This window comes from Ylistrum balloti, unplaced genomic scaffold (genome assembly GCF_031769215.1).
Source record: "Ylistrum balloti isolate Yb309-2 unplaced genomic scaffold, AGI_CSIRO_Ybal_v1 Utg369778, whole genome shotgun sequence".
Lineage (NCBI taxonomy): Eukaryota > Metazoa > Mollusca > Bivalvia > Pectinida > Pectinidae > Ylistrum > Ylistrum balloti.
This window is the reverse complement of record NW_026781968.1, coordinates 79,393-93,456: the sequence shown is the minus strand read 5'-3', so window position 1 is coordinate 93,456 and position 14,064 is coordinate 79,393. Positions and strand designations below refer to the sequence as shown.

At 36.1% G+C, this 14,064-nt stretch overlaps 1 protein-coding gene across 4 annotated transcripts in view; it reads right to left on the bottom strand.

Annotated features, from left to right (window-relative positions):
• Window positions 1-14,064, bottom strand: part of LOC132544047 (F-box/LRR-repeat protein 2-like) — a 66,245-nt gene that overhangs the window by 38,291 nt on the left and 13,890 nt on the right. The window contains exon 1 of one of the 4 annotated variants that reach the window (XM_060207612.1): window positions 13,539-13,693. The exons of the other annotated variants lie outside the window; for them this stretch is intronic. Within the exon in view, the coding sequence (XP_060063595.1) occupies window positions 13,539-13,643 (105 nt within the window). The 5' untranslated portion in view covers window positions 13,644-13,693. Of the gene's footprint in view, window positions 1-13,538; window positions 13,694-14,064 lie in introns of those variants that run through there. 4 annotated transcript variants of the gene reach the window in all.

Genomic DNA, 14,064 nt, shown 5'->3' with positions numbered 1-14,064 from the left:
AAAAGCCCACTCTCTAACATTTAGTTAGAAGTGATGAATTCGACCCCTTGGGTCCCATAATAAGCCCACCCCCTCACATTTAGTTAGAAGTGATGAATTCGACCCCTAGGGTCCTATAATAAGTCCACCCCCTTACATTTTAGTAAGAGGTGATATATTGGACCCCTGGGGTCCTATAATAAGTCAACCCCCTTATGTTCAGTAAGAAGTGATACATTGGACCCCTGGGGTCCTATAATAAGCCAACCCCCTTACATTTAGTAAGAGGTGATATATTGGACCCCTGGGGTCCTATAAATCCACCCCCTAACATTTAATAAGAAGTGATATATTGGACCCCTGGGGTCCTATAAGCCCACCCCCTTACATTTAGTAAGAGGTGATGTATTGGACCCCTGGGGTCCTATAATAAGCCCACCCCCTTACATTTAGTAAGAGGTGTTATATTGGACACCTGGGGTCCTATAATATGTTCAGTAAGAGGTGATATATTGGACCCCTAGGGTCCTATAATAAGCCAACCCCCTTACATTTAGTAAGAGGTGATATATTGGACCCCTGGGGTCCTATAAGTCCACCCCCTAACATTTAATAAGAAGTGATACATTGGACCCCTTGGGTCCTATAAGCCCACCCCTTTACATTTAGTAAGAGGTGATATATTGGACCCCTGGGGTCCTATAAGCCCACCCCCTTACATTTAGTAAGAGGTGATATATTGGACCCCTGGGGTCCTATAAGTCCACCCCCTAACATTTAATAAGAAGTGATATATTGGACCCCTGGGGTCCTATAAGCCCACCCCCTTACATTTAGTAAGAGGTGATGTATTGGACCCCTGGGGTCCTATAATAAGTCCACCCCCTAACATTTAGTAAGAAGTGATATATTGGACACCTGGGGTCCTATAATATGTTCAGTAAGAAGTGATATATTGGACCCTAGTGTCCTATAATAAGTCCACCCCCTTATGTTCAGTAAGAAGTGATATATTGGTCCTATAATAAGCCCACCCCCTTACATTTAGTAAGAGGTGATATATTGGACCCCTGGTGTCCTATAATAAGCCCACCTCCTTACGTTTAGTAAGAAGTGATATATTGGACCCCTGGTGTCCTATAATAAGCCCACCTCCTTACGTTTAGTAAGAAGTGATATATTGGACCCTGGGGTCCTATAATGCATCCATCTCCTTGTTGCAGAATAAATTCAGTACAATCGATCACTAAGATTTTTATCCTTTTTAATGGGAGACAAACAATGATGGATAATAATGAATGAAATCGTCATTAAAATATGGATAAAAAATCTTCAGCTCTAACTGTAAAATTTGATACATTACATAATCTTATAGCTATGTAAGTTAGAATAATAACAAAGTGTGAGATACTATTTTTCTAAAAGCAGGAAAGCACAGTAATCAAACATATACAGAACTTAACAGCTATGGAATGTTTGCATGATTTGGTCGCTAATAATACCCCACATAGTTACATAGTAACACATACACTGATACAGTTAAGTATCCAAGGCAACCTGCCATCAGTTACTATGGCAGTATAGTCAGCATCATTACCATCCTACAGGTAATCAGGCCTACCAAAGCTGTCTACTATATCTAACAGTCCAGTTAGATGGGATGAAAGTGAAAATGTACTTTATGAGTTACTTGTAATCTTGAGAGATAAGATAGGCTGAAGATCTCTTAGAATTTTCTCACTGAGCTCTGGTGTTCTTTTTCATTGGGAGTTCATCATCTTTAGTATTCTATAACACTTCAGGCAATCTGTTACAGTAAATGTCCTAAACTTTTGATGGTATATGTTATTTGGTATATGTCAGCATTTCCCATTATTGAGACATCATGGCATCACACCTTTGGTAATCAGTTACAATAAATATCCTAAAGTTTTGAAGATATTTATAATGTTTGGTTGGATTAAGTTTTGTCAGCACTTTACAGCATTTAGAAATCCTCCTCCTCAGTATTCAAGTATCACACCTCTAACAGAACTGGCCAATCAGTTTACATTTGATGAACTGTTACAGTAAATATCCTGAACATTTGAAGGTATACAGGTTTAACCATGTAGATGATATAATGTGGACAAAATGTTCAAGATAAGGTTAGGAAGCCTTGTTTCACCCACTGCACACCTGTATTCAGTAAATATAAACGTGACTGTGTGGTTCTTGCTACTAACTAAACAAGCGTCAATAGAAACCATCAGTGTGGACCAGGTTGATCAGGTCACAGTAAAGGTCATACCCATCAGAGTAAATACCTTGTAATCACATACAGCCCGTGTGATAGTTAGCCATAATTATTGTATATAGTGTACCCATGGATACATACCAAACAAACGGGTGTGGCACAGATCTAGAGTCAGGAGGCACTACTGATCAGTCTACCATCACATGGATTATCACTGTTCCATTTCATCATCGTATGGATCATAGTCTATCAGTAATAGGTCATCAGTCAATCAAAGTTGTTTCAACACATCTCTACTTTTTTTAAGGCAAATTTTATCAGCTTTTATTTTATCTGGCTACGTTCAATTAAATCTGCAGTACGGCTAATTTAGAGCACTAGGTAAATTAACTGAAAAGGGTTGATAAGGGGTTCATTTTCAAACCTTTTGTATTACAATGATACCAAAAGACAGGAAGAATATTGCCTGTCTAATTTCAAAGTAACATACATTTTTATATCCAATTAAAAAAATTCATAAACAGTAATCCTAATCCTCCAATCAAAATGTTACTTAGGAAAACATCTACATTGTCAAGGTAACAAAATCTACCAAATATAAATGATATCAGTCTCTGAATAAGATTCCAAAACCTTGAAAAGACAAACGGCAACATACATACTAACGCAATTCAAGAAAAAAAAATACTGCATGTGATGATGATGATATAGAGTTCCAAATGATTGGTTAAAATTGAGATGGGAGATTTCTGATCATATGATCACAGATATTATATCAAAGCCATATTTAACAACTGAACTGCTTTTAGTTGGCATTTATAGGCTTTTGATTGCCAACAATATGAAGTTGATGTTCTCTAAAACTCTACCTAAGGCTGTGAACTCTGTACCAAAATCAAGTCTATGCATGGTCTCCTTAGATAGCTGTACCGAAGTCTGTGTATTCCATAACTCTGTGCCAGAGACTGTGTTAACAATTACCAAAGGCAGTTTATTATGGTTCTGAAGGCAATTTCATGTATGCATGGACTTCCCCTCAATCAGATCATAATATTACCTTCAAAGCTGAAAATCTCAAGATAATTTTCATATTTTAATTCAAATTCATGTTCACTGTACGGATTCAGTTTATATCTTGATGAAAGCCATGTCTGAGAAAAACTGGGAAATGTTAACCACAGGTGCACATGTACAGCTGTAATCCTTGTATCTGTGTTTATAGTCATTGAGTCTGTATGAGTGGAATATGTTTTATCTCATCAATATCTCCACATCCTCAATGGTACAAGGTCTTGTCTGTTTTCTTTATTAGAAAACACTGGAGAAACTCCGTTGCGTTTGATGAATGAGTTCTACTAAAAATAACAGGTAAACAGGGCACTAGAGTAAGTAAGATACAAAAAGATAGGTTGTGTTAGAAGATTCTCCCAATACTACAATTCACTACACCACTGCTCTGCTTCACACACACACACACACAGTATACCATGCAACAAAGTTGTAAAGCAGAGAGGTATTTCATGCCAGATTTGATCTGAGGATTGCTCCAAAAACAATATTCAGCAGAACATTGTTCCCTCACTTAATTATCACAAAATATCTGAGCAATGTTTTGTATACATGTTAAACTCTGAGCTCTAAACACTGTCTAGTTTTCTCCAATAAAAGAAACTAGTATCCTTGGTAACCATCCATCTATCAAAATTAAAAACCTTAGTGACTTTTTATCTGTTGGCAGATGTATTCTACTTACAAGAAAGTCAATCACTGCTTCAATTATAGAAAGGTACGTTTTGGCTACTGTCTGTACACCTATCACCAGAGTACTAGTTTTGCTACCAGTTTTTTTCTACTGGCTTATCTGCCCTTCCTTTGAAACGTAAAACATACAGAGGCAGGGACTAGCAGTCAACAGGGGCACAGACATATTATGTTTGTAATTCACTTTGTACTACCAAACATAAAATCATTTATCACATAAAACCTAACATCCTATATACATCGCTGGTGTGTCCTTCCACTGTTGTCATCTTTCCTATTGAAATACAATTTAGCTCCTTTTTTCAAACTCTGGTAATTCAAAGACTGATAACATGGAGTTTTATCCAGTCATTTACAAATCTTATCTCATTATCTAAGTTATGGTTGACTTGCATACTAAGATAATTGGAAAATTAGAAAATTTGATTGTATATTGGGACTGAGAACAGAACATCAATAGAGATAATTTAACTTTGACTACTATAGATTGTGATCAGAAAACATTTCATAATCATCCTTAACTAAGATTTAATTCAAACATGTTCTGGACACAATCCCTTATAGGATTGGTAATGAATTTCAACACCACTAGATATGCAAAATCCCTCTCATTCATGTTTCAATGATAATCATAAGGACACATTATGTCATCAACAGGAAGCCACCAGGGTGACAATTGTGCAATCTACTATATATATTAAAATCCTAACTGCAAATTTAAAACAAAAAACGTAAGACCATATACCAGTATTTGACTGTTTGTGACAAGATCATTCTTCTGTATGACATTTTGTGTATAACTAACCAGCTGAAGAGGGGTTTCAGTTTTAACACGTTGGTAAGAGGATGGTTATCAGGGTGAAATGAGAGTAACTCTCTGACACATATAATGTTTGTTATATTTCAACGTTTACTGGCTATATCGCCTGTGAATAGCCAGGGTAATTTTGAGGAGGGTCTCCTCACTGAACAAGATGTAGGAGGTCCATGGGATGCTGTCAACTGCAGTTATGTGTAATATGGACACAACCATGACAACACAGACTGTTCTGTTTCTCAGTTCGTGGTGAAACACATTCTGCCACAGGTAGTGAGCCTCGAACATCTGAACCTCTCGGATCTTTACCTAAGGTTATGTATGCCGTTGCTGTATCCAAACATTCAGTGTTGTTTATTGACCATCATATTTATATACATTTATCCGTTGTTTACTGCCTAATTATTCTCCTATCCAATTGTTGCATTGAATGACACAGTCTCTAACTTACTATGTGGACATGCCTGATTACTCTGGGTGTGTGGATCATTTAAATTTTTGAATGAAGTCTAATTTTGTAAAATGTTGTCAAGGCACTCTATCATACTAATTTCTATATTTAGCTAAGTGCCATGATACTTTGCCTTTAACTGCACATAACATGAACTGTTAAGCCAATCAGTGACTGATGTGGTGGCCATCCTGTTACTAAGTTAATAATTTTGAGGAAAAAATGAAAGTTTGAAAATATAGATATGGACAATTACACAATACACTGATCATGTGTACGTGGTTTTTGAAGTAAAGTTTAATTCTTACAAGTTATCAGGTGTAAGAATGTGGAGTTTCAACCAAGTCAAGATGTGCATGTTTTGCTTACATTAGGATTGGTCCACAAAAAACTGACTCTATAGCCAACATAACAGTCTAACAGCTTCACATGACCAAAGGAAATAATTTGCTTGTTATCCCATAAATAAGGAGACAATCGACAGATTCCGCCAGGTCTTAGACACAGGCAATATCACTGACATTGAAAAGACATATCTCACAGAAACAGGAGGGTCTCTGGCAGAAAGGAGAGTGCTACATTGGATGCAATGGATACTCCTGATGCCAATGGTTACATCACATGCAATACACCCATTGCCATGGTTACATAAACCCCTAGGGTGAGGCAGAGGCTATGTATTCCTGGTGTAAATAAAAGAGAAGGTGTGGAGAAAATCCTCTAGTTCCTCTGTATCTAGGAAACAGAACAAACATTTACTTGTGGAGAGCGCTCAAGCCATAGGCAACATATGTGTATCTGAAAAATACACAAAAGTTACAGATCAATATTTCCTTATTTGTTCATTTTTATTTTGTTCGCAAAGACGTTGACAATATTTATATTGAACAGTTTGTACGTAAGTTTCAAAAACATATCTACCAGAACAGACCAGAGCATCAAATCAGATTACATGTATATATTTTTGTTTTCTCCCATTAAAAACAATAATGGTATACCAGGGACAGTAGATTTAGAGTGTAAACCAACACCTTCTTTCTGATGCCTGACATCTATAACAATGTACATTCCAAACCCAGGACAGACATAACCTACATAACAAAGAAATACCCAGGGAATTACACACAGAAAATAGCCTCCTTGTTGTCAGAAACACTCGACAATCATGTACAGATATGCTATTATAGGGCCTTATCTACTGTAGCATCTTCAGTACAGTAACATATAGGTGACAGTTCTCCATCACAACAAACCATTACACATCTACTGTGGCTTCTTCAGTACAGTAACATATAGGTGACAGTTCTCTATCACCACAACCATTACACATCTACTGTGGCTTCTTCAGTACAGTAACATGTAGGTGACAGTTCTCCATCACAACAACCATTACACATCTACTGTGGCTTCTTCAGTACAGTAACATGTAGGTGACAGTTCTCCATCACTACAAACCATTACACATCTACTGTGGCTTCTTCAGTACAGTAACATATAGGTGACAGTTCTCTATCACCTCAACCATTACACATCTACTGAGGCTTCTTCAGTACAGTAACATATAGGTGACAGTTCTCTATCACCACAACCATTACACATCTACTGAGGCTTCTTCAGTACAGTAACATATAGGTGACAGTTCTCTATCACCACAACCATTACACATCTACTGTGGCTTCTTCAGTACAGTAACATGTAGGTGACAGTACTCCATCACAACAAACCATTACACATCTACTGTGGCTTCTTCAGTACAGTAACATATAGGTGACAGTTCTCTATCACCACAACCATTACACATCTACTGTGGCTTCTTCAGTACAGTAACATATAGGTGACAGTTCTCTATCACCACAACCATTACACATCTACTGTGGCTTCTTCAGTACAGTAACATATAGGTGACAGTTCTCCATCACCACAACCATTACACATCTACTGTGGCTTCTTCAGTACAGTAACATATAGGTGACAGTTCTCCATCACTACAAACCATTACACATCTACTGTGGCTTCTTCAGTACAGTAACATATAGGTGACAGTTCTCTATCACCACAACCATTACACATCTACTGAGGCTTCTTCAGTACAGTAACATATAGGTGACAGTTCTCTATCACCACAGACCATTTACCTGCGATATGATATTTCTCTATCACTACAGCCATAATACACTGTAAATGATATCGTTTTAAAAATCATTCACAATGAAATAAACTTTCGTCTTATTGATTGATTTAATCTTCACAGTTTCCATTTATGTGCAATTTTATTTCATGCATGAAAACAGTGAAAAAATGAAGCCATTGAAACAACAACCTTTACAGTATATATATAAAACTAACTTGTCATCAATAACACAATATCCGTTACACTTTATACTGGTCACTATTAGACTTAAAATTGATTGGGGCTAAGTAACAGTGTTTTCACTTTGTAACACTGTTAATGACAAATTACACCACTCTCAGCCTTACATCTCTATAGCAGACATACCCAGCAAGTTTTGTGAACAGTAGATATGGGTGAGCTTGATCACCGGGAATGGGTATACTGCTGGGTACATCCAGTTATATTCTTGATCAAAGTTGATGAAATCGCTCAGCCAAGTTTTTATCTTTTGTTTATAACTTTTTCTATCAAACCAAAAAGTGAAAAAGTCAATACACCATTTATCACTCCACATTTCCAACGATATCTATAACAGTAGTAAAAGGTTTTTACTGAAAGGATTTCACCATTTCGCTGAATGCTTTTCAGCAAAATGTGTTTGTCGTGCCAACATGTCTATCACTGATATTTCAGAACAGAAACTTGACATCAGACACCTAATACTTAAAAGACATTTTCACAGGAAAGTTCTTACCAATGTCAATAAAATCAACAGGTTACCAACTTGTGAATCATTCATCAGACAGTAAATGGCATGTTGGGAAAACATGAACTAACAAAGCAGTACCAGTTACAGACATGAATAAGTAACAGGACCAATCACGTTCGAGGCCGCCAAAATATATCTACAGTATCTATACATATATTCTGTTTTTACCAAGATTAACAGTCTGAACTGCCAACCACTAGTTCACCAATCACTATAAGTCAGCTGAAATATATTAACAGTATTTATACATGTAATCTGTTAATATATACGCTAACACTCCTGTCGGCATGATCAATCACATTTGAGACAGCTGATATATCTACAGTAAATTATGTATAAATATTGCTATCACTTTCTAAGGATGAAATCATCAACTACTTCAGTAATTCACATACCTTTCTGGTTTACCTTTATTCATCTTTGTTTGACAATCTATTGTCTAGACAATTACATAAATGAAAGAGATCAGAAGAAAACTTCCCTACGTCTACGACCCACAAGAATAGCCTTGCTGCGGTCTTTTGCGAACTGAATGAGTAAAAGTAGCATTTAAAGTGGTTTACTGGCAATGGGCAACAAATTGTTTAAAGAAGATAGCAGACACACAGTTCAGTACAGAAGAGTATACACTTGAAGAATATCAGACAATTCTGAACAGGCTTTGTTTATATGATTCAAGATCAGAGAGAATTTGTTTACACAGCTTAAGAAGATCAAACAGATAATTTTGATACAGGATTTGTCAACCTTGGCAGAATACAACAATTAAGACTGACAATTCTATGGAGAATACTTTTGTTGTATTGTAACAAAGGTCATTATCTATTTCAATGGCTCTACTGGGATTCAAACTCAGGACTTTTGGCTTTCTATTCTGACGTTCAACCAATCAAACCAAGGGGAAGTTCTCTCTAGCTAAGCAGTTAAATGTAAATTGGCATTTGCATTTATCAAGGTTACAGCATTGGTCTAAATATCAAAATAAATCCTCAGTAAAAGACACTTACAATCATTTAGAGCCAACATCAAGCCCTCCAAATTCCCAATAACTTTTATAGGACTTTTCTCATAATGACTTAAGTAGAACTTTTTAAGTCTAAATATTTTTTGAAGATACATAGTATATGTATAACTGTATATGGCAGAGTGAAGGAAAATAAGATACTTACATATAGATAACGGAGGAAAGATCAAGTTATATTTTGTTAGCCCTCCTATGACACAATAATAAAAATAGAAATATCTAGGCCATACCAGGTAGGAATACAATTTTGAACTAAAGCCCTCCTGGTCCAGCAGACAGCATTAAATACCAAGCCGATGTTTTGGATTTTGTTTCATCTTGGTCAGGGGAAAGAATCCTTCACCTTTGCTTGAAGCCTTAACAAAATGTATTGTATGTCACAAAGAAAAAAATATATTATAGTAGAGAAAACAAAGATTCCTACTTTTCAATACTGCTACTACTGCCAACATTATCACCAGAATATCAGACAAAGATTCCAACTTCCTGCTACTACTGCCAACATTATCACCAGAATATCAGACAAAGATTCAGACTATACTGCTACTACTGCCAACATTATCACCAGAATATCAGACAAAGATTCCAACTTCCTGCTACTACTGCCAACATTATCACCAGAATATCAGACAAAGATTCAGACTATACTGCTACTACTGCCAACATTATCACCAGAATATCAGACAAAGATTCCAACTTCCTGCTACTACTGCCAACATTATCACCAGAATATCAGACAAAGATTCCAACTTCCTGCTACTACTGCCAACATTATCACCAGAATATCAGACAAAGATTCCAACTTCCTGCTACTACTGCCAACATTATCACCAGAATATCAGACAAAGATTTCAACTTCCTGCTACTACTGCCAACATTATCACCAGAATATCAGACAAAGATTCAGACTAACTGCCAACATTATCACCAGAATATCAGCTACTACTACTGCCAACATTATCACCAGAATATCAGACAAAGATTCCAACTTCCTGCTACTACTGCCAACATTATCACCAGAATATCAGACAAAGATTCCAACTTCACCAGAATATCAGACTTCCAACTACTGCCAACATTATCACCAGAATATCAGACAAAGATTCCAACTTCCTGCTACTACTGCCAACATTATCACCAGAATATCAGACAAAGATTCCTACTGCCAACATTATCACCAGAATATCAGCTACTACTGCCAACATTATCACCAGAATATCAGACAAAGATTCCAACTTCCTGCTCCTACTACTACTGCCAACATTATCCTGCTACTACTGCCAACATTATCACCAGAATATCAGACAAAGATTCCAACTTCCTGCTACTACTGCCAACATTATCACCAGAATATCAGACAAAGATTCCAACTTCCTGCTACTACTGCCAACATTATCACCAGAATATCAGACAAAGATTCCAACTTCCTGCTACTACTGCCAACATTATCACCAGAATATCAGACAAAGATTCAGACTATACTGCTACTACTGCCAACATTATCACCAGAATATCAGACAAAGATTTCAACTTCCTGCTACTACTGCCAACATTATCACCAGAATATCAGACAAAGATTCCAACTTCCTGCTACTACTGCCAACATTATCACCAGAATATCAGACAAAGATTCAAGATATCAGACTAAGATTCCAACTTCCTGCTACTGCTACTACTGCCAACATTATCACCAGAATATCAGACAAAGATTCCAACTTATCACTGCTACTACTGCCAACATTATCACCAGAATATCAGACAAAGATTCCAACTTCCTGCTACTACTGCCAACATTATCACCAGAATATCAGACAAAGATTCCAACTTCCTGCTACTACTGCCAACATTATCACCAGAATATCAGACAAAGATTCCACTACTGCCAACATTATCACCAGAATATCAAAGACAAAGATTCACCAGACTATACTGCTACTACTGCCAACATTATCACCAGAATATCAGACAAAGATTCCAACTTCCTGCTACTACTGCCAACATTATCACCAGAATATCAGACAAAGATTCAGACTATACTGCTACTACTGCCAACATTATCACCAGAATATCAGACAAAGATTCAGACTATACTGCTACTACTGCCAACATTATCACCAGAATATCAGACAAAGATTCAGACTATACTGCTACTACTGCCAACATTATCACCAGAATATCAGACAAAGATTCAGACTATACTGCTACTACTGCCAACATTATCACCAGAATATCAGACAAAGATTCCAACTTCCTGCTACTACTGCCAACATATCACCAGAATATCAGACAAAGATTCAGACTATACTGCTACTACTGCCAACATTATCACCAGAATATCAGACAAAGATTCAGACTATACTGCTACTACTGCCAACATTATCACCAGAATATCAGACAAAGATGGGGTTCAGCTTGCAGAATTGATATATATATACTCTGTCATTACCTATTGATAAAGATAATTGTTATTTAATGTATATCACGATAGAGCCATAATTTTAATCTTTGCTGTAAATAATTATACCATTGTTCTGATGATGTCTAGCCTAGCTAGCTGAAACATGTATATACCATATGTATTTTTCTGCCATACCAATTTTGCGTCATGTACCAACCTGCGAAAAAGGCAAAAATGAAACAATCACAAACTGAATCCACTCCTGGAGATAAGCCCATTATGGACACTACTAATAGCAACACTATCAACAGAATGTCAGATGAAAATGTTGCTCATTTTCGAGCATGCTGTCAATTTAACGTCACTTTAATTGGGCCATTGTATTGTCATTACCATGTGATGAAGACAATTGTAATTACCTCACAGCTGAAATGTAATTTTAACTTAAGCTATGGAAATATGTATACCTGGATAAAGAAAGATATATCTGAAATAACATGTTTATGTTTTATCCAAAATGCTGGATTATAATTAAAGGCGAGGATGCTGTATCAAAGTCAGTATAGACAGAATTCCAGATTAGACAGGTTATACATATATTGTAATATATTAAGCCATGATCACACTCACAACTAAACATTTATTATAAGTTTGATGGGGAGAATGTGACACACAAGGTCCACTGTACTTTCAACTATTAAAATCAAATCAGAATTATCTGACCCTATATTTATGTGAATTATTTCAGTCTGATAAAAAAAATTATATTTCTGTTGTTGATATTTTTATGGCAATAATTTCATATTCACTTTTGCCAAAAAAGCAACACTTCTTTTGAATAGAAAAAGTGATTGTGATAGCTGCTCTGTCTGATGGCTGCATATACAGAGAGATGCAGCTTAATACTGCTGACAGAACATGAAAATCAATGTCAATTAAGATGGCTACAAAACAACAGCTGTACAGTAATTTAGCTATCCGCAGCTAATGGCTCATTGTTCACACTCACTTGTTCCCAGCAAAATTTCAATCAGCAATATGTCCTCAAAACTAACATTTCTTCAGCTTTGATTTGGTTTTCTTGCATGTTTTTACTATATTTTATTATCGTAGTTACAGCAGACACGCAGTGCAATCCTGAAGATACAATCAGTGAAGTGTCCTATAATTAGACCTATACTGAAACGCACGCAATAACACATTGCTGAAGGATATTAAACCTACTGTAACAGTTATAAATTGGATAAGAAGGATGGTAAATATCTTAACTTAAATGGGAGTTTCTACCATATCAGACACTATTTAAAAAGTAGTTTATCTAATTAAACACACTTTAACAACAAGCAAATGCCTTTTTATGTGTTAAAAACAAAGAAAACTATTTCATGTCATAGTACACTGTGTAATTACATTAGATTAGGTATAAGTGTAATTTATAAATGACAGTAGCTTTTCATTTTTTATGTAAATACCCCATGTTGACCTTGAACAATAATGCTAGTACTTCTTCAAATGAAGTTCATATTTACATTAGACAACTCAAATATATAAAGGATAATATTAATTTGTCACATTTAGTAGATGATTTTTTAAACTTTATCATAGTACACAAGAAAATGTTTTGACTACATGTATAAATTGTAAAACTTTGTACTGTTATATGCAACATAACCATCACATTGTTGACTGTTAAACGTGATTAATGAGCAAACTCTAAATAAGTACTTACCTTTAAAAAAACATTTTTTGTTAGATCTAAAGCTATGTGTTACCTGTTTAAAAATCAATATAGATCTACCCATGTACATATACATTTATTTACATTACTCCAATTCTATGTGAAAAATAAAAATATATTTTTTTAGTACTATATCTCCAGTCAGTAACCAACACATGCAGACAACCCCCTCCCGTGACGATGGCCCTTCACTTCATATCCAGAAAAAAATTAATGCCACACCCAATTCATCAATGCTTATTTTTTACCCACCGGCACAATGTACTCTCGATCCCTATCACCAAGCTGGGTAGAGGCGCTGGCCACCTGAGTGGCATCCTGAGCAACGTTGAATATTGTTGCACGAAATCCCTCCATTTTCACAAGTCATAAGAAAGGTTACACCTTGTCAGAAACACCTTAATCCATCGTAGTTCTCAGCTAAACTGTTCGCCTGCCGTCCTTGGCATGCGGTTTCGTTTACTACGATGTGCCGCCTGCGGCTGCTGATGCTGATTCAAGCCGTTTTCCCGCGATTGTTGGCAATGCAAATGTCAAAGTTCACGTTTATTAACGTTGAAACGAATCAATGCGATAATTAATTTTACATAGAGATAAACAACTAGTTTTTAATTAACATTAAATTTAAGTTAAGTTTTGAAGTACATAAATACAGTGGAAAACGAATCGAAACTAGACACAGAGCGTAAATGCGAAACTACGAATCATATGCCAAATTTCACCAGCTTTACTTGTGATCAGAGTTCAAGGTCGGAAAACACCTTCCTGTCTGGGATCA